This window comes from Sorex araneus, chromosome 9, assembly GCF_027595985.1.
Source record: "Sorex araneus isolate mSorAra2 chromosome 9, mSorAra2.pri, whole genome shotgun sequence".
Lineage (NCBI taxonomy): Eukaryota > Metazoa > Chordata > Mammalia > Eulipotyphla > Soricidae > Sorex > Sorex araneus.
The window spans coordinates 17,086,612-17,103,768 of record NC_073310.1 but is presented as its reverse complement, the minus strand read 5'-3'; the positions used below and the strand labels follow the sequence as shown (position 1 = coordinate 17,103,768).

Sequence of the window (17,157 nt, the reverse complement as noted above, 5' to 3'; positions counted from 1 at the left end):
AGCCATTCCAGTGGGCGGTAGTGGTGTCGCTGTCACTCTGCTTATAGCACCAGGTCACCTTGACTTCCATGCACGTGATGCTCTTCTTCTGGGAATGTAAAGGCGGCCTTTTTTTCTGTGTCAGCATGAGATTTGATCAGAGTGCAATAGACACAGCACCAAAGCTCCACACTTGTTCTTTCTGCTATAGAAAGGAGTCTGTTTTGTTCCTGTGAAAACTTGGATTATTTTGGTTTCTGATGCCTTTTGCTTCTTGGAGTAAGGCCTGGTCACCATATAATTTTTGGAAAGATAGATATTTTTTGTTGCAGTATTTTTTTTTTGTTTTGTTTTGTTTGCTTTTTGGGTCACTCCTGGTTACTCCTGGCTCATGCACTCAGGAATTACTCCTGGTGGTACTCAGGGGACCATATGGGATGCTGAGAATCGAACCTGTGTTGACCGCATGCAAGGCAAACGCCCTACCCGCTGTGCTATTGCTCCCGCCCCTGTTGCAGTGTTTTTTGAAATGAGAGTGGGTAGGAGAGGGTATGGGCCACACTGGCTGGTGCTCAGGGTCTAGTCCTGGTTCTCTGCTCAGTAGTGACCCCTGGAGATGCTCAGGAGGTTATCTGTTGTGCCAGGGATTGAGACTGGGGGTAGCTGCATGAAAGGTGAGAACCTTTGGCTTCTATTCTATTCTTGGGGAAGACAGGGTCACTAGTTGGCAGTGCAGTCCTCATAGGAGATAAAGGTGGGGGTAGACTTACCGCAGTGCTAGGAGGCTGAGAATTGACCCCATACCTTGCACATTAAAGGCATCTGCTTGGGAGTGGAGAGATTGTAACAGCAGGTAAGGCACGTGCCTTGTGTGCAGCCAACCAGGTACAATCCTCAGCACCTCCTATGGTCTCCCAATACTACCAGGAGTGATCCCTGAGCAAAGAGCCAAGAGTCAGCCCAGAGCACCTCTGTATGGAGGTTAGTACCTAAAAGAACAAAAACAAAAAGATATGTGCTTTACCATTTGAGCCTCATCCCTAGCCAAGGACAGATGTACTTCATTCATTCATTTTTTGGCAGGGGCAGGGCAGGGGTCACACCCTGTGGTGCTCAAGAGTTACTCCTGGCAGTGACTGGGGAACCACATGGGATGCCAGGGATTGAACCCTGGTTAGTGGGCAAGGCAAATGCTCTACCCACTGTACTATTGCTCCTGCCCCAGATTTACTTTATTTGGTTATGGGACCAGCGAGAGAGTGTAGTGGATAAGGTGCTTACCTTCCATGCAGTTGAACAGGATTTGTTCCATGGAACTCCATGTGTCCCCCGAGCCTTACCAGGAGTGATTCCTGAACACAGAACTAGAAATAAGCTCTGAGCACTGCCAGGTGTGGCCCAAATATCAAAACAATTTTAAAAAAAATTTTTTAGGGGCTGGAGTGATAGCATAGCGGGTAGGGCGTTTGCCTTGCATGCGGCCGACCCTGGTTCAAATCCTAGCATCCCATATGGTCCCCCGAGCACCGCCAGGAGTAATTCCTGAGTGCAGAGCCAGGAGTAACCTCTGTGCATCGCCGGGTGTGACCCAAAAAAAAGAAAAACCAAAAACAAATTTTTTTAAATAGTCATTAGGATCATTAATTCAGTTGGGAGATACCTCAAAGGGCTGGAACACTGGGTTTGATTCTTGGCATCCCATAGTTTCTCAGGCACCTCTGGGAATAATCCCTGAGCGCCCAGCCAGGACTAACCTTGGCACATCGCCAGGTGAGGCCACACAGCCATGTGTAGCATGCACAAGGCCCTAGGTTTGACCCCCGGTGCCACATGGCTTCCCTAGCAGTGCTGGAGAATTCTCTACCCACCCTCTTCCCCAAAACCAATAAATAAAGGAAACTAAGCAAGAGCATTCAGAAGCCCTGCCTTAGTCCCCAGGGAGAGGCATCATTACCGCTGTAGTTTGAGGGAGGGAGGGGACCAGACCCATGTTCTCACCACAATCTTCAACCTCTTCAGAGACTTGCTGTCTCCTGACTCAGTCCTGAGCTGTCTGTATCCTGGGGACCATGGAAAGAAAACTCCAAATCCAGCCAATCAGTATCAGTTTGATAAAGTTGGGTGAGTCAGCAGTATTTTCTCTTCCCCAGCCTCTCTGCTTCTGATCTTTTCCGGTGGTTCAAACACAACCCTGAAGGGCAAAAGACACCCCAGGGTGGTAGGGGGGAGCTATGTCAGGAGAAGGGAGCATGTGCCCTTTCCTGCTTATGGGGGTCCAGGAGGGCGGGCAAGGGCAGCAAAGGGTGAGTCTTGGGGAACACAGTGCAGTTAGAATGCTTAACGGTTTAATTCTCTGAGGATGAAATCTTTTTAATACCTTATTAATTGGTAGGCCTGTGAAGTGATCAGAATCACTGCCTTTTTATCCAGATTCAGTAGAAGGCTGCCAGGGGAAAAAGAGTAGTGCAAATGGAGGAAATGAAATCCCCAGTTGGGACCTGGTGCATTGAAGAGGCGTTGCGGGCAGCCGGGCCGGGAGCCCAGCTGAGCTTATGGGAGCCGCCTGTCTGGGCAGACTGGAGGAGGGGGGTAGGGTCATGGCCCGGGGCACTGGAGAAATGAGTTCTGAAATAATTGCATTCTTTGTTCTTTCCTGTAGCATCCTGACTTTGCGAGACTATGTTCTTGACCTTGGTCACCCGTACTTGTGGGTACAGAAGTTGGGCGGCCTCCACTTCCCCAAAGAGCAGCCCCAGGTATGTGCACTGTTCTGGAGAGCTCTCCTTCATCTCCTCTCTCAGTAACCCCAGAAAGGCTCCTGAGGGACAGGCTTTGACCTTTGACCTACCAGGTTGTTTCCCATCAGTGCTCAGATTAGCCCTCCCTCCAGTCAGGATTCAAAAATGTTGTACCGGGCCAGAGCGATAGTACAGCAGGTAGGGCATTTGCCTTGCACGTAGCCGAACCAGTTTGATCCCTAGCGCTCCATATGGTCCCTTGAGCACCACCAGTAGTGATTCCTGAGTGCAGAGCTGGGAATAACCTGAGCATTACCAGGTGTGACCTAAAAAGAAAAAAAAAAAGTTTGAAGTCTGCAAGTATTTAAGTGCCTTTTGCCTTCTTCCTGAGCTCAGCCTTCTAGAAGCAAGTCACCGACCTCTTGCGCGGGGCGCCACTTGGCCTCAGCTCTCTGACCCTGGGTCTTGTGTCCAGAGAGAGCAGGACTGAGTCATCAGCAGAACCTTGCAGGGATCTGGCGCCTTTGCCGCCTTTGTTTTCTCAGGCTCAGCCTGTAGCCTTTTAACAACGCAGTGGCTTGTGTTGGTGTAGGAACATAGCTTCTGTCCTGACGCAGCACAGTGGCCCTGCTGTTCCCAGGAAGTGTCCCTCTCAGGGTGTAGGTGGTCCCAGAGAGGCATGTTTAGGGGGGAGTGGCTGGAGGAAAGGATGGGGAGCACTGAGGTATGTGCCACTTGCTGTCGCCCGCAGCACACTGTGATCGCTGACCATTCCCTGAGCTCCAGCCATATGGAGAGCACCATGAAGCTGCTGAGGACCAGGGTGCAGTCCCGCATGGCCCTCCACAAACAGTTCGCATCTCTGGGTAAGCTGACGTTAGGGTGGTGGCCTGAAAACCACCCAGAGAGTACAGGGACCAAAATGGCTTAGCCCTTTACTCGGGTTCCCTGCATCCTGATGACATCAGAGCAAGCCTGCTTCAGCATGGTAGGGAGCACGAGTGGCGAGAACTGCAGGCCCATGTAAGCAGGGCTACCGGGACCAGCCTGGCTCCCAGAGGAGGCCCCTGGCCTTCTGCAGGACACTAGCTGGCAGATTGGCCACAAGCAGCTCATTCTTGGTCAGTGTCTGTCAGATTGACGTGCCTTCGATTGACTGTTACTCAGAGCTCAATTCCTGTCATCTCCTGTGCCCAGTGCTGGGACCAGCCGTGTGCCGCAGCCTCTCTGCCTGTGTGAAGCTGACATTCAGCTTAGAGAATACGGCCGGAAAGGGAGCTGCCCCCTCCTGCTGAGCTGGCATCTCCCAGGCAGAGACTGAGGCCCTGTGGTGACATGCTACCGGCTGATCCTGATGACGCATTGATCAAGTTGCATTTGGGCGTTTGTGCACTGATTCATTCAGTGACTACTTGTCAAGGGCTTACTGTGCACGGCGCATTTGCAGACTGGTAAAGGTCTTTCTGATCTCAATGAAGTGTCAGAACTGGAGGAAGAGCTCAGTATCTTAAATCTTAAGTTCACTACCTGGCTCTGCATGTCGCCCCAACTCTTCTCCCTGAGCCTCACTGGGTTTGGCCCCAAAACAAGTATGATTGTGAGGAAAGGCATTGGCTTTGCAAGACTATCCTGGAGGGCCCCTCCCGCTGCTTTCCAGGCCCGTCCTTGTGCTCCATGTGGACCCGTGGGGTTTTCAGGATAGCTTTGCTGACTTCGGCTTGTCCAAGGTTGCATGGTTATCATCCTGGATGACAGTAACTGCCTTGGCATATTTGCTTATTGAAACGCCAGCAGGAATTTACCCTGAAGCAGCTCTTCAGCTCTGCTCCCTTAGAGGAACTGACACAGAACACTCAAGCCCTTTCCTCTGTCAAGGTCAGCTGAGAGAACGCTGCCCTCTCGGCTCTTTGGTTTAATGGACAGCGCCTGCTGCAGAAGCACAGTTACTGGTTCTGGCTGTGTTTGCAGGTGAGGGTTACCTGCAGTCATTGACTTGAAGGCACCGGAGAAGAGCCAGCCTGGGTCGGACCCCAAGTGTATGGCACTGGGGTTGGGAGGCTGAGTTTCTGGCACCCGCATACCTACTGGATGGCAGGTGTACCAAGATAACGGGCAAGGTCTCCAAATCCCTATAGAGGATGTGATACAAGTTCACAGCCGTGGCACCTGAGTTCTATCCGTGACACACTGACCTTGCTTTCTTTCAGAACATGGCATTGTACCCGTCACCAGCGACTGCCAGTACCTCTTCCCTGTAAAGGTCGTCTCTCGCCTGGTGAAGTGGGTGACTCTTGCTTACGAAGATTACCTGGTAGGTGGAGGTGTGACAGGTCCCTCCTGTCCTGGGACCACAGGCCCCTGTCACCTTTCAGCTCCTGGCCCTCCCCCCTACAGGCCAGGGGACTTGGCTAGAGGAGCCAGCAAGGCCACTCGCTGTGCTTGGTGACTTCTAGGAGCTGCATTTCACCAAAGACATTGTGGAGGCAGGACTGGCTGGGGACACCAATCTCTACTACATGGCGCTCGTGGAGAGGGGCACAGGTAAGTGTTTAGTGGCTCGTACTGGTTCTTGACCCAGGGGCCACAAAAAGGAAACATTCATGGGACTCTTACAGAGGAAGTGGTGACGGCACCTAAAATCCTGCCATGGGAACTTCGCGTCAGTGCGTGGGTGTGAGCCCCACTGTACATCATATATGTCATATCTCTCTAGCCCCATGGCATCATACTTAAAAGAAAGTACCACTGAGCTCTATCCCTGCTTATTTATTTATTTAGTATTTTTATTTCTTTTTTTCTGTGTTGTGGCATTGACAAAAAGTTGAATATATTTGGTTGTGGTGCTCACCCAGTGGGTTTTGGTGTTTGCCAGGTGTCGTCCACCTGGTTTCGGTGTTCATACATATACTTGCTATGTTTGACCCCCTTTTTATTTGTGCCTTTAAAAAATTATTCTGGGGGCCGGAGTGGTAGTAGAACGGGTAGGATGTTTGTCTTGCATGCAGCCAACCTGGGTTCAATCCTTGGCATCCCATATGGTCCCCCTGAGTACTACCAGGAGCAATTCCTGAGTGCAGAGCCAGGAATAAGCCCTGAGCATTGCCGGGTGTAATCCAAAAAGCCAAAAAAAGAAAAAAATATATTTTGTAGAGGGACTAGGGGGATAGTACAGTAGGTAGGGCGCTGCTTTGCATGCGGCTGACCTGGATTCAGTCCCCTGTGACTTGGATTCAGTCCCCTGCATCCCTTATGGTCCATTGAGCACTGCCCTGGGGTCAGTCCCTGGTACTCTGCACACATATGTAAAAACACTTCTCTTTTGTCTTTAATGACATAAGATCGTATTTTGAAAGAGCATGAGATATGCAGTATGAGATACTAAAAAGACTGTATCAGTGTCATTCCGTTGTTCGTCAATTTACTTGAGCAGGCACCGATAACGTCTCTATTCCTTCCAGCCCTGAGATTTTAGCAACCTCTCCTTACTCGTCTTTCCCAACGATTGGAGGCTTTTTCAGGGTCAGGGGAATGAGACCTGTCGTTACTGTTTTAGGCATATCGAATACGCCACAGGTAGCTTGCCAGGTTCTGCCATGCGGACTAAAAAGACTAGTGATAGGGGCTGGAGCGATAGCACAGCGGATAGGGCGTTTGCCTTGCACACGGCCGGCCCAGGTTTGAATCCCAGCATCCCATATGGTCCCCTGAGCACCGCCAGTAGTAATTCCTGAGTGAGGAGCCAGGAGTAACCCCTGTGCATCGCTGTGTGTGACCCAAAAAGCAAAAAAATAAAATAAATAAAATAAAAAGACTAGTGATAGTAATTCATTGGAAAGTGTTAACTTCTGCTTTCTAATTAAGCAGGTGAACATATAGAGAACTAATGAATATTCTAGTTCATACATAAAGTGAATGTGATAATAAAATTTTCACTAATTTCAAAAAAAAGTTTTTTCATTAAATTGTGGAATTTGAAAAATTCAAATTATAATTTAGATGAATAAGGGGTTAACCACTTTAAATATAATAATCCTTATGTATTGGGGAGGGTGGGAGGGACACTGGGTTTACGGGTGGTGGAGAATGGGCACTGGTGAAGGGATGGGTTCCAAACTTTGTATGAGGGAAGTATAAGCACAAAAGTGTATAAATCTGTAACTGTACCCTCACGGTGATTCTCTAATTAAAAATAAATAAATTAAAAAAAAAAAAGCACAATAAAAATGAAAAAAAAAATAATCCTTATGTAAATTTGCATAACTGAGTGGATGAACTACAGAAAATTCGGGGATAGAGTGGCTCCAGGGCTGTGGTTTAAGTGGTTGAGCTCATGAGTTCCATGTCTGAGTCTCTGGGTTTGATCCTTGGCACCACATACAGAACACACACTCATCTGGGCAGATAAATGAGCAGCCTGCCAGGACCTAAGTTTGAACCCCAGCACCACGTGCTGCCCCCCAAGCACTAGCAGGAGTGATCCCTTATCACAGAGCCAGGAGTAAGCCCTGAGCACAGGTGTGGGCCCTTCCCCTCCACCCCCACAAAAACCACACACTTTCGTCAGAAGTAGATAGAGGGCGCAAGCCCAGCAGGACTTCACATTCAGCATCTTTTATGGCAGAGATTATAATACTCAAATCTCTAAAATCAAAAGCAAAAGTTAGTATAGGAACTATGCAGCACTGGGCTTATGTTACGAAGCATCTGAGCCAGCTTTAGGTCTAGGGCTGTGGGAGGGGAGGGGGATTTGACTGGCAAACTGTGTTTCAAAACTAAATTTTCTTGGGGCTGGAGCAATAGCACAACGGGTGGGGCATTTGCCTTCACGCGGCCGACTCTGGTTTGAATCCCAGCATCCCTTGTGGTTCCCCAAGCACCGCCAGGAGTAATTCCTGAGTGCATGAGCTAGGAGTGACCCCTGTGTATCGCCAGGTGTGACCCAAAAAGCAAAACACACACACACAAAAAAAAAACCCACTAAATTTTCTTCTCCCCTTCCCAGCCAAACTACAGGCTGCGGTGGTTTTGAACCCTGGCTACTCCTCCATCCCACCCATCTTCCGGCTTTGTCTGAACTGGAAAGGGGAAAAAAACAACAGCAATGATGACAACATTCGGGTAAGACCCCTCTGGGCTGATGGGAGGAGCAGAGACTCCCAGGGAAGGTGGGCACCGATAGGACCTGCTGCAGCTGAGGGGCTGGAGCTGGTGAAAATCCAGACTCAGGCCTGCAAGATGGGGCGCCTTTGCTGCAGGCGCTGGAGGGAATGAGAAGAGCGAGCCTAGAACCATCTCAGTGACTTGCTAACTTGGAGTCCCAGATCTCTCCAGTTATTGAATAAAGATGATATAAATATTTGCCTTAAAAAATTATAGTATGGGGAGCTGGAGCAATAGTACAGTAGGTAGGGCATTTGCCTTGCATGCGGCCGACCTATGTTCGATACCCAGCATCTCATATGGTCCCCTGAGCACCACCAGGTGTAATTCCTGAGTGGAGAGCCAGGAGTAACGTCTATGCATCGCTAGGTGTGACCCAAACAGCAAAATAAATAATAAATAAATAGTTTTGGGGCCAGAGCAGTAATACAGCAGGTGAGGCACTTGCCTTATGTGCAGGTGACCTGGTTTGATCCTCAGCAACCCATATGGTCAGTCCCTTGAACCCACCAGAGTGATCCCTGAGTGCAGAACCAGGAATCAGCCCTGAGAACTGCTGGTTGTTGCCCCCCAAAACAACTGTATCACTGTTGTCCTGTTGTTCATCGATTTACTAGTTCGGTCACCAGTAACGTCTCCATTCTTCCCAGCCCTGAGATTTTAGCAGCCTCTCCTTACTCGTCTTCCCCAGTGTGGAGGCTTTTTCAGGGTCAGGGGAATGAGACTGTTATTGTTATTTGGCATATCAAATACGTTACAGAGAGCTTGCCAGGCTCTTCTGTGCGGGGGGACACTCTCGGTAGCTTGCTGGGCTCTTCAAGAGTATATATTTCCCTTTATGATGGGAAATATCATGTTTACCTTAATTAACTTAATTAACAAAAAATTAAATCTTGGGTCCAGAGAGATATTACAGAGGCTAAGGTGCTGCCTAGCCAACTCTAGCTCAGTCCCTGGCACTGCATATGATCCTCTAAGCACCATTATGGGTGACCCTTAGCACAGAGCCAGGAATAAGCCCTGAGCAGTGCCAGGTATGACCCTAAAACAAAATGAAAATGCTCGTATTGTGGGGGAGGCAGCTCAGTGGGCTAGAACACAAGCTTTGCATGCAGGTGCCTGTGTTCAATCCCCATCATCACATTGCCACCAAACACTGGTTTTGACCTCTGAGTTTGGGAGCTGGCAGTAGCCCCCATGCACCACCAGGCATGGTCCCCAAAATACAAAAGATTGTTGTTTTTAGAGACCAGGGACATAGTTGAAGTGATGGGCCCTGAACGCCATCCCCTTCAAGGCCCCTGAGCTCCAAAGTACCATGTCGGGCACCAAACCATCAGTCCTACGCTACTGGAGGATTGCCGGGAATGGCCCCTGTAAAATAATAAATATGGGCTGGTGAGATAGCTCAGGGGGCTGGAGTGATGCATTGCTTGTGGGAGACTTAGGTTCAGTTCCTATCACAGCATGGGCGCCCGAGCACCCAGAGTGATTCCTGAGCATTGAGTCAGGTGTAGCCTCCAGCACCACTGGGTGTGGTCCACAAACCAAAACATTAAGAGGGACCAGAGACAGACTGCAGTGGTTAGAGTGCTCGTGGTGCACATGGCTGGCCTGGCTCCATCCCCGGCATTCCATAAGGTCCCTAAGCACCACCTGGAGTGACTCCTGACTGAGTGCAGAGCCAGGAGTAACCCCTGAGTGGTTACCCCTGATTTCTTTCTGAGGTGAAAGAAATCAAGATAGCCCAGGTCCCTACTCTGGAGTGGAACACTGGTGGGTTTCGTGCAAGGAGAACCCTCCCAAGGGTTCAGATAGGGTCAGAAGACCCACTTTGAATCACGCCTCTGTCCTGTCCTTGCGTGGGTTTTTGTTCTCATGCCAGGCTGAGGCGTGGTGAGGAGTCACGGGGCAGTAGAGTGCCAGGATCACCTTCGACACATGTGGGCAGTAGTAGGGATTGAACTTACTTGCAAGGCAGCAATGATGACAACATTGGCAGGTGCTGAGCCCGTAGTACAGTGGGTAGGGCATGTGCCTTGAACATGGTTGACTCAGGTTCAACCCCCGGCATCCTGGATGGTCCTCTGAGCACTGCCAGGAGTAACACATGAGCAACACCGGTGTGACCCAAAATAATGGGGGGAAAATATTTATATTTCTAGACCAAAGAGATAGATTAGCAGGCTGGAGTGTATGCTTTGCATGTAGCAAGCCTGTGTTCAATCCCCAGCATTGCATGGTCTAGGTGTGATCCTCAAGATTCAAAAAAAAGTTACACATCTAATAAGTATAGGAGCACTTTTAGAAAATCCTTTAATGAGTCACTTTAAGGTGGAATTGAAAGACCAGCCAGTCGTTCTTGATGTAGTTTCTACCATAAGTATTCAAAGAATGAATAATAAAACACTTCACTTCTCCTGGGAGTTTTTCTTTGTTGTATGGCTGTACATAAGAGGTATGGTTATATATGGTTACTATATAAAGGACGGGATACCATGTGAAGGAGGAAGAAATGAGACAATAAATCCAAAAAACCACTGTGGAAATGAAAAATCTGAACTCAAAGTAGGGTGGGAGAGGACACTGTCTTTGCACAGGGCTCTGTCACACATGACGCAGCTGTCCTCAGAAGCAGGAGCGGAGAAAAATGGGACACTCGGCTATATGTGGAAGAAACTATAGTCAGGGCTATGGCCGCGCATGTGTGGTGTGTGTGTATATGTGTGTGTGTGTGTCTGTTTTCCAGTTGTCCTGGCCATCAGTGTGTGTCTGTTTGTCTCTGTCCCTCTCTACTCCTTTAGGGCCATGGTCCGAGATGCCAGAGCCATCAGAAGACCTCTCTGTGTTTATGAGGGGGTCATACTAGCAGTGCTCAGGGATAGAACCCACGTCAGTCACATGCAAGGCAAACACTCTGCCCGTTATACTACCCTCCGGCCCCAACTTTGAGGTTTGATTCTGGGCCTCTTGCATGCAGCACATGCACTCCAGGCCCTTGAGCTGCCTTCCTGGCTCCCTCTCTCCTAGAGCACTCCTTTAAGCTTAACACCTCTGACTTGGATCTTGGCTTGAGATTCCTTCTCTTTACACCTCCCTCTGCTTATCTGTAGGCAGGGAAAGTTACCAGTGGAAATTTGGAGGACCTCGTTATCCTGAGGAAAGGGACCCCCAGGTCAGGCCAGTGTAGCCCGACCAGGCGTGTTTGTGCAGAGACACCGGTAGCCATTGCTGTGGGCCAGGCAGGGCCTGCTAGCCTGAAGGGAGTGCTGAGTGCCTGGTTTTCCCCCTCAGGCCATGGAGAGCGAGGTGAACGTGTGCTATAAGGAGCTGTGCGGCCCCCGGCCCGGCCACCAACTCTTGACCAACCAGCTGCAGCGGCTGTGTGTGCTACTGGACGTCTACCTGGAGACCGAGAGCCACGATGACAGCGTGGAGGGGCCCAAGGAATTCCCACAGGAGAAGATGTGCCTGCGGCTGTTTCGGTGAGGGATGGGCAGGAGTGGTGGTTCTGGGCCTCTCCTCCCGGGCTGCGTGCCGTGGGCAGAGCTGGGAGTGCAGCCTGCATGGCTTGTGTCTTCCTTATCTCTGTTCGCAGTGGACATCGCAACCCTGCTGTGTTCCCTGGGGGGAGTTTGCTTCCCTCCTTCCTGAGACTTTCCCTCAAACCCTTTTCCCACCAAGCTGCTCTTCGCAAAAATGCTTTCTGATGGTGGATAGAGTACACAGCAAACTTTTGCTTTGTTCTTGGGTCATACCCAGCGGTGCTCAGGGCTTACTCCTGGCTCTGTGCTCAGGGATCACTCCTGGAGGAGCTCCAGGGACCATATGGGGTTCTGGGGGATTGAACCCAGGTTGGCCCCATCCAGGGTAAGCGCCCTGCCTGTGGTACTATTGGGCAGTCCCTTTTAACCCCTGGCAAATAGAGTTAGCATGTGAAAAACTTCCAGGGTGGTTAAGACAGAAAAGGACAGCCTGTCCTGGGGGACTGGCACTCAGGGTGTCTGGGCACAGGGTGCTCTGGATATTTTTCCTTTTTCTCAGATGATGGCTTCTGCTTTATCTTTTATCCCCTGACTTACGTTTTTAAAATACCATTTGTGGGCTGGAGTGTTAGAACAATGGGTAAGGCATTTACTTGCCTTGCATGTGGCTGGCCCCGGTTCAATCCACAACACCCCATATGGTCCCCGGAGCATTGCCAGGAGTGATTCCTGAATGCAGAGCCAGAAAACCCCTGAGCACTGCTGAGGGTGACTGCCCCCGCCCCCGCCCCCACACAAAAAAAGAAAAAGCCAGTTTCAAAGCTTGAGTTCACTGCTTGGGCACCTCTTCCCTTTTGAGCCTGAAATTGGGCAGGAGTAGACCTGGGAAGGAGAAGGGCTAGAATTCTCATCAGAATATGTCTCTGTCAGTCTGAGAGTCTGACCATCCCCCCTGCCCCCATTCTCTAGCCGCCAGTCCTGCCCCTGTACCAGCACCGCCCCCCCACCCCCGCCTGTCTGGCACCCCACTTGGCCTGCTTCTTTGCACTCTGCAATAGCAGCCTGCCCCTTCGCGACTGCTGGAAGGCGGAACTGTTGGCTCTGCTCCGGTGCCTTGCTGGACTGACAGTCCCTTGTTGGGGGGGGGTGCTGTGTGAAACCTCAGCAGCTCCTCTCACGGTCTCAGCCAGGTCAGAAACTCGCATGGCAGGTGTTCATTTCCTGCTGCCTCACTCCTGAAGGATGGAGCTCCCCGTGAGAGTGTGTTGGGATGGGAGCCTCTGGTGACACGGGTCCAGTTAACTCTGTGACTCATGGGATCCGAGAGTCTGTTCTTGGCCTTTGTGTCCCCCAGCACAGCAGTCCTGAGCAGCACCGCTCCGGGGCTGACCATTGAACCATCCAACCTGTACATCTGGGCCAGATAACGCTAGGAATAGCCCTGCTGGATCGCTTGACCAATGCTTGGGAGCCTCACACCACCCCCAACCCTGTCCCAAAGGAAAAGAACAAAACTGGCCTCACACCTTACTCAGTGTTCTGCAGTCTGCTTTTATGAAAGTTCCATTCTTCCCTCTAATAGCTGCAGAATATTCCCTGGTGCGGCCAACCCATAATTTATTCTGCCAGTCCTGAGTGCCTGGTATTAACTCTCTCTCCTCTCCTGTTTCTCTAGGGGTCCTAGCAGGATGAAACCTTTTAAATATAACCATCCTCAAGGATTCTTCAGTCATCGCTGACCACCGCCCGCTGGTTCCCCCCTCCCACACTCCACCCAGTGTGCCACCCTCTGCTTTCAGCTCTGGCCCACACGTGGCTCTTGTTAGTCTCCAAAGACAGGGGGCAGTTTTTGTGTGTGTGTGTTTTTTTTAGCCTATTAAAGTGTCACCTGACCAAGTGGCTTTTGTCTTGCTCCTCGGGAATGGAAGTGGCTTTGTCCTCTGAAAGGACAGGAGGGAGCTGCGGTACAATGTGAAATAGTGTGTGGTACAGTGTGAAAGAGAGGTTGGCTGTGGGTGGTGGAGAAAACCTGAGTGTGAAAGATTCTGATTCTGCAAAGACGCTCCTTTCCAGGTGATTTTTGATTTTTGGCATTTATTCTCCTAAACCCCTGCTGTTAGGTAGGGAGGGGTAGCCACAGTCAGCAGAAGCTCCAGGTCAAAAACTCTTCTTCCTCTAGTCCTATGAGAATCTGGTGGCCAAATTCCCTAATTTCTGCAAGGATTACACATCTGACTGCAATGCACACAGAAGCAAATGCACCAGATAAGAGACCAGGAATTTTTTTTAAAAATTTTTTATTAGTGAATCACTGTGATGTACAGTTACAAACTTATGAACTTTTGTGTTTGCATTTCACTCATACAGTGATTGTTTACCCATCCCTCCACCAGTGCCATTTCTCTCCACCAATGATCCCAGTATCCCTCTCCCCACCCCTACCAACCCACCCTACCTCTGTGGCAGGGCATTCCCTTTTGTATAGACCAGGATTCTTGAAGGATTCCACTAAAGGGATGAAAGTGACACTAGGCAAATTCAGATGCTGCTGTTTGTGAGGCACTGGCTGAGTGGCCTCAGGTAATAGCTGAGGTGCTTCCTCAGGTGAGGTCAAGATAAGATGCCTTTAAAAATAGCGATTTACTACTCAGAGGATTAGGAGCATTCCTGGGAAATAGGTAACACTTTCTAAAATAATTAAAAAATGACCTCTGTAATTCTGCAGAAGTCAGAATAAAGCATTCTTAGTTGCATTAGAAAAATTATCCTAGGGGCCAGAGCAATAGTACAGTAGGTAGGGTGTTCAATCCCCAGCACCCCATATGGTCCCCAAGGGATCACTCCTAGCAGGAGTGATTCCTTGCGCTTCCAGGTGAGGCCTAATACCCCTACCTCCCTACCCCCCGAGCTACCCAAATATATATACGTGTGTGTGTGTGTGTGTGTGTGTGTGCGCGCGCGCGCGCGCGCGCGCGCGTGTACTTTAGCAGTACCTGGAATGGAACCCAGGGTTTTGCACATGCAAAGAATCTACTGCTAACTCTCATTAATGTGCTATAAGAAATGAAATATGAAGATGGAAAAATATTTTTTAAATGATCACATGTCACAAGTATATGCTAGAGTCCATTAAATTAGTGGCTGAAGAGATAGTTCCACAGATAAAGTGTTTTTGCCTTGCACACGCCTACCAGTGCCCATATGGTCCTTGAGCCCCCTCAGATCCCTGAGAGCAGAGCCAGGAGTAAGCCCTGAACTGGGGATGGCCCAAAAACGAAAATAAAAATAAAACAGATTCCCACACCCCACTAAGTCTTGGATGTAGTTGACCTGAGCAGGCTTGGGAAGTATTTTTAACAAGTTCCCCAGGTACAGATTGCCCTAGTCTCATTTTGGAAGTCCCTGTACTTTTTCCCCTTCTTTCACTTTTTTTCTCGGTGACACCTGAAACAATGCAGGGGAGCCCAGTTCTCCCTGGGAAGCGGCTCCCCCTTCCCTGTGGGCTCTGCCTGAGTCCTTTCCATGGTGTGTGACCCTCCTGAATCTCCCCTGACCTTGCCTCTTCCCTGACCTACTTCCCTGGGACTCTGTCCCTGCTGGCATCCCTTTGGTGTGGCCACCTTCAGGACTTCCATCTCACTACCTGTGCTGAATAAGATTGAAATGGATCCTAAAAATAGTTTTCCTAATGGCCCCTGCATTGCAGCCTGTGTTCTTAGCTGGAAGGCAGCCGAATTGACTCAGCACAAAAGCTCATCTCTGGAAGCCAGGACAAGGTTGCAAAGCGCTCGAGCCGGCTAACACGAGATGCTACTTCCTAGGCAGGGGTGTGAGACCGTGTCTTCCCACAGAGGAGAGTGTCCTTCTTCAAAGGAGACAGCTTAAAAAAGAATCCTCTGACCTGAAGGAGAACGGTTGTGGGGTCTGAGAGATCTTACAGCGGGGTCAGGCGTTTGCCTTGTACATAGCTGATTGGGTTCGAGTCTCAGCACTCTTATGGTCCCCCAACCCCAGCAGGAGTGATCCATGAGTGCAGAGCCAGGAGTTAGCTCTGAGCACTGCTGGTGGGGCCCTCAAACCAGAAACATTAAAAAGAAGGAATGCTCAATCAAAACCCCGCAAGCTACTGAGCCTTTTGTGCACGGGAGTGGCAGGACAGATGGGCTGCTGGCCGATGCGCCCTGGGTTAGAGTGGACCTTGACCATATCTCAGATGGTTTTTCTCTGGCACCCTCCCACAGCTGGGACCAGTCCAGGTTTTCTTGCCTTTTTATGCTGCTTTATTTGGTGGAGGGGCTTGGAGGGTCACATCCTGCAGTGCTCAGGGGCTAATCTGGTCAGTCCTGGCTGTGCTCAGGAGACCATACAGTATCCAGGATTGCACCTGGGCCTCCTGCTTTCCAGCTCTCCGGCCCCACCTCGCCTTCTTCAAGCAGTCAGTTTTAGTCTTGATTTCTTTTTTTTTTTTTTTTTGGAGGGGGTGCTTTTTGGGCCACACCCAGTGATGTTCAGGGGTTACTTCTGGCTCTGCTTTCAGGAATCACTCCTGGTGGTGCTCAGGGGACCATATGGGATGCTGTGGATAGAACCCAGGTAGGCTGCGTACAAGGCAAATGCTATAATGTCGCTCCGGCCCCTCTTGATTTCTTCTCCTCTTCTTTATCTTCCTCACAGCTAACCCTTTTTTTTTTTTTTTGCTTTTTGGGTCACACCTGGCTATGCACAGGGGTTACTCCTGGCTCTGCACACTCAGGAATCACTCCTGCTGGTACTCAGGGGACCATATAGGATGCTGGGAATCGAACCCCGGTTGACTGCGTGCAAGGCAAACGCCCTACCCACTGTGCTATCGCTCCAGCCCCCAACAGCTAACCCTTTCTTAACAGTTTTCTCTAAATAAACCCAGAAGATACCTTTTTCATTTTAACTGCCTTCGGACTGGTCACTGTGGGGGAACAAGCTAAGAGCCTCATCAGTGGGAAGGGGCAGAGCTGCCAAGGTCCAAAGACCTATTCTGCCACTTGATGCAGCCCCCATCTGTACTTGCCCTGCTTAGCAGCCGGATGACAACAGAAGTGCACACAAGCATCGCCTTCGGGTCCTAGCCAGCCACCAAAAGCACTCCTGCCTTCGTTTCCTCAGGCGAGGAGAGTGAGGCCCTCGGAACCCAAAGCAGGTGTCTTGAGCTTCCCGCACAGTGAGGTCAGCGCTGTCCCTTTCCAGTCCTTTCCTTTCACGGGGCAGGCTAGCCCTCTCACCGGCCCAGCTGCTCTTCTCAGTAACACAATCCACCCAGACTCACAGCTTAATGTCCAAATGCCCACCTGGGACCTTATCCCGCACAAGTCATGTCTCCCTGAGCAGGTTAGATTCACCGTGGTCCTCATCTACACTAAGGACGATGATGAATCACCAAATCAGCCCTGGTACCTGTTCAGCAAAGATAGAACCAGGTCTTTTGTATTTTGCTTTTTGTTTTAGGGGCCACTTTCAGCAGTGCTCAAGGCTTTCTCCTGGCTCTGCACTATCACTGCTGGTGGCTTAAGCAGACCCCAGGTAGTGCTAGAGATTGAACCCGAGTTGGCTGTATGCAAGGCAAGTGTCCTACCAACTGAACCGTCTCACCGGTCCCAGATTGAGGTCTGTTTTGCTCACTTCTATCTCCCTAGAGTGTCACGCAATAGAAAATCAGTTTTTTTGGTTTTTTGTTTTGCTTTTTTGGGTCACACCCGGCAATGCACAGGGGTTACTCCTAGCTCTGCACTCAGGAATTACTCCTGGCGGTGCTCAGGGGA

General features: G+C 50.2%; 1 protein-coding gene across 3 annotated transcripts in view; it reads left to right on the top strand.

Moving 5' to 3' along the window:
• The window catches only part of THOC5 (THO complex subunit 5), a 38,347-nt gene extending 25,086 nt beyond the window's left edge, over positions 1-13,261 (top strand). For all 3 annotated transcript variants that reach the window (XM_004615527.2, XM_055147315.1, XM_055147316.1), the window contains 8 exons: positions 1,999-2,100; positions 2,639-2,735; positions 3,469-3,583; positions 4,925-5,028; positions 5,171-5,258; positions 7,720-7,835; positions 11,172-11,362; positions 13,038-13,261. In XM_004615527.2, coding sequence (XP_004615584.2) covers positions 1,999-2,100; positions 2,639-2,735; positions 3,469-3,583; positions 4,925-5,028; positions 5,171-5,258; positions 7,720-7,835; positions 11,172-11,362; positions 13,038-13,101 — 877 coding nt within the window. In that variant the 3' untranslated portion in view covers positions 13,102-13,261. The remainder of the gene's footprint in view (positions 1-1,998; positions 2,101-2,638; positions 2,736-3,468; positions 3,584-4,924; positions 5,029-5,170; positions 5,259-7,719; positions 7,836-11,171; positions 11,363-13,037) is intronic.
• Positions 13,262-17,157: the final 3,896 nt, after the last annotated feature.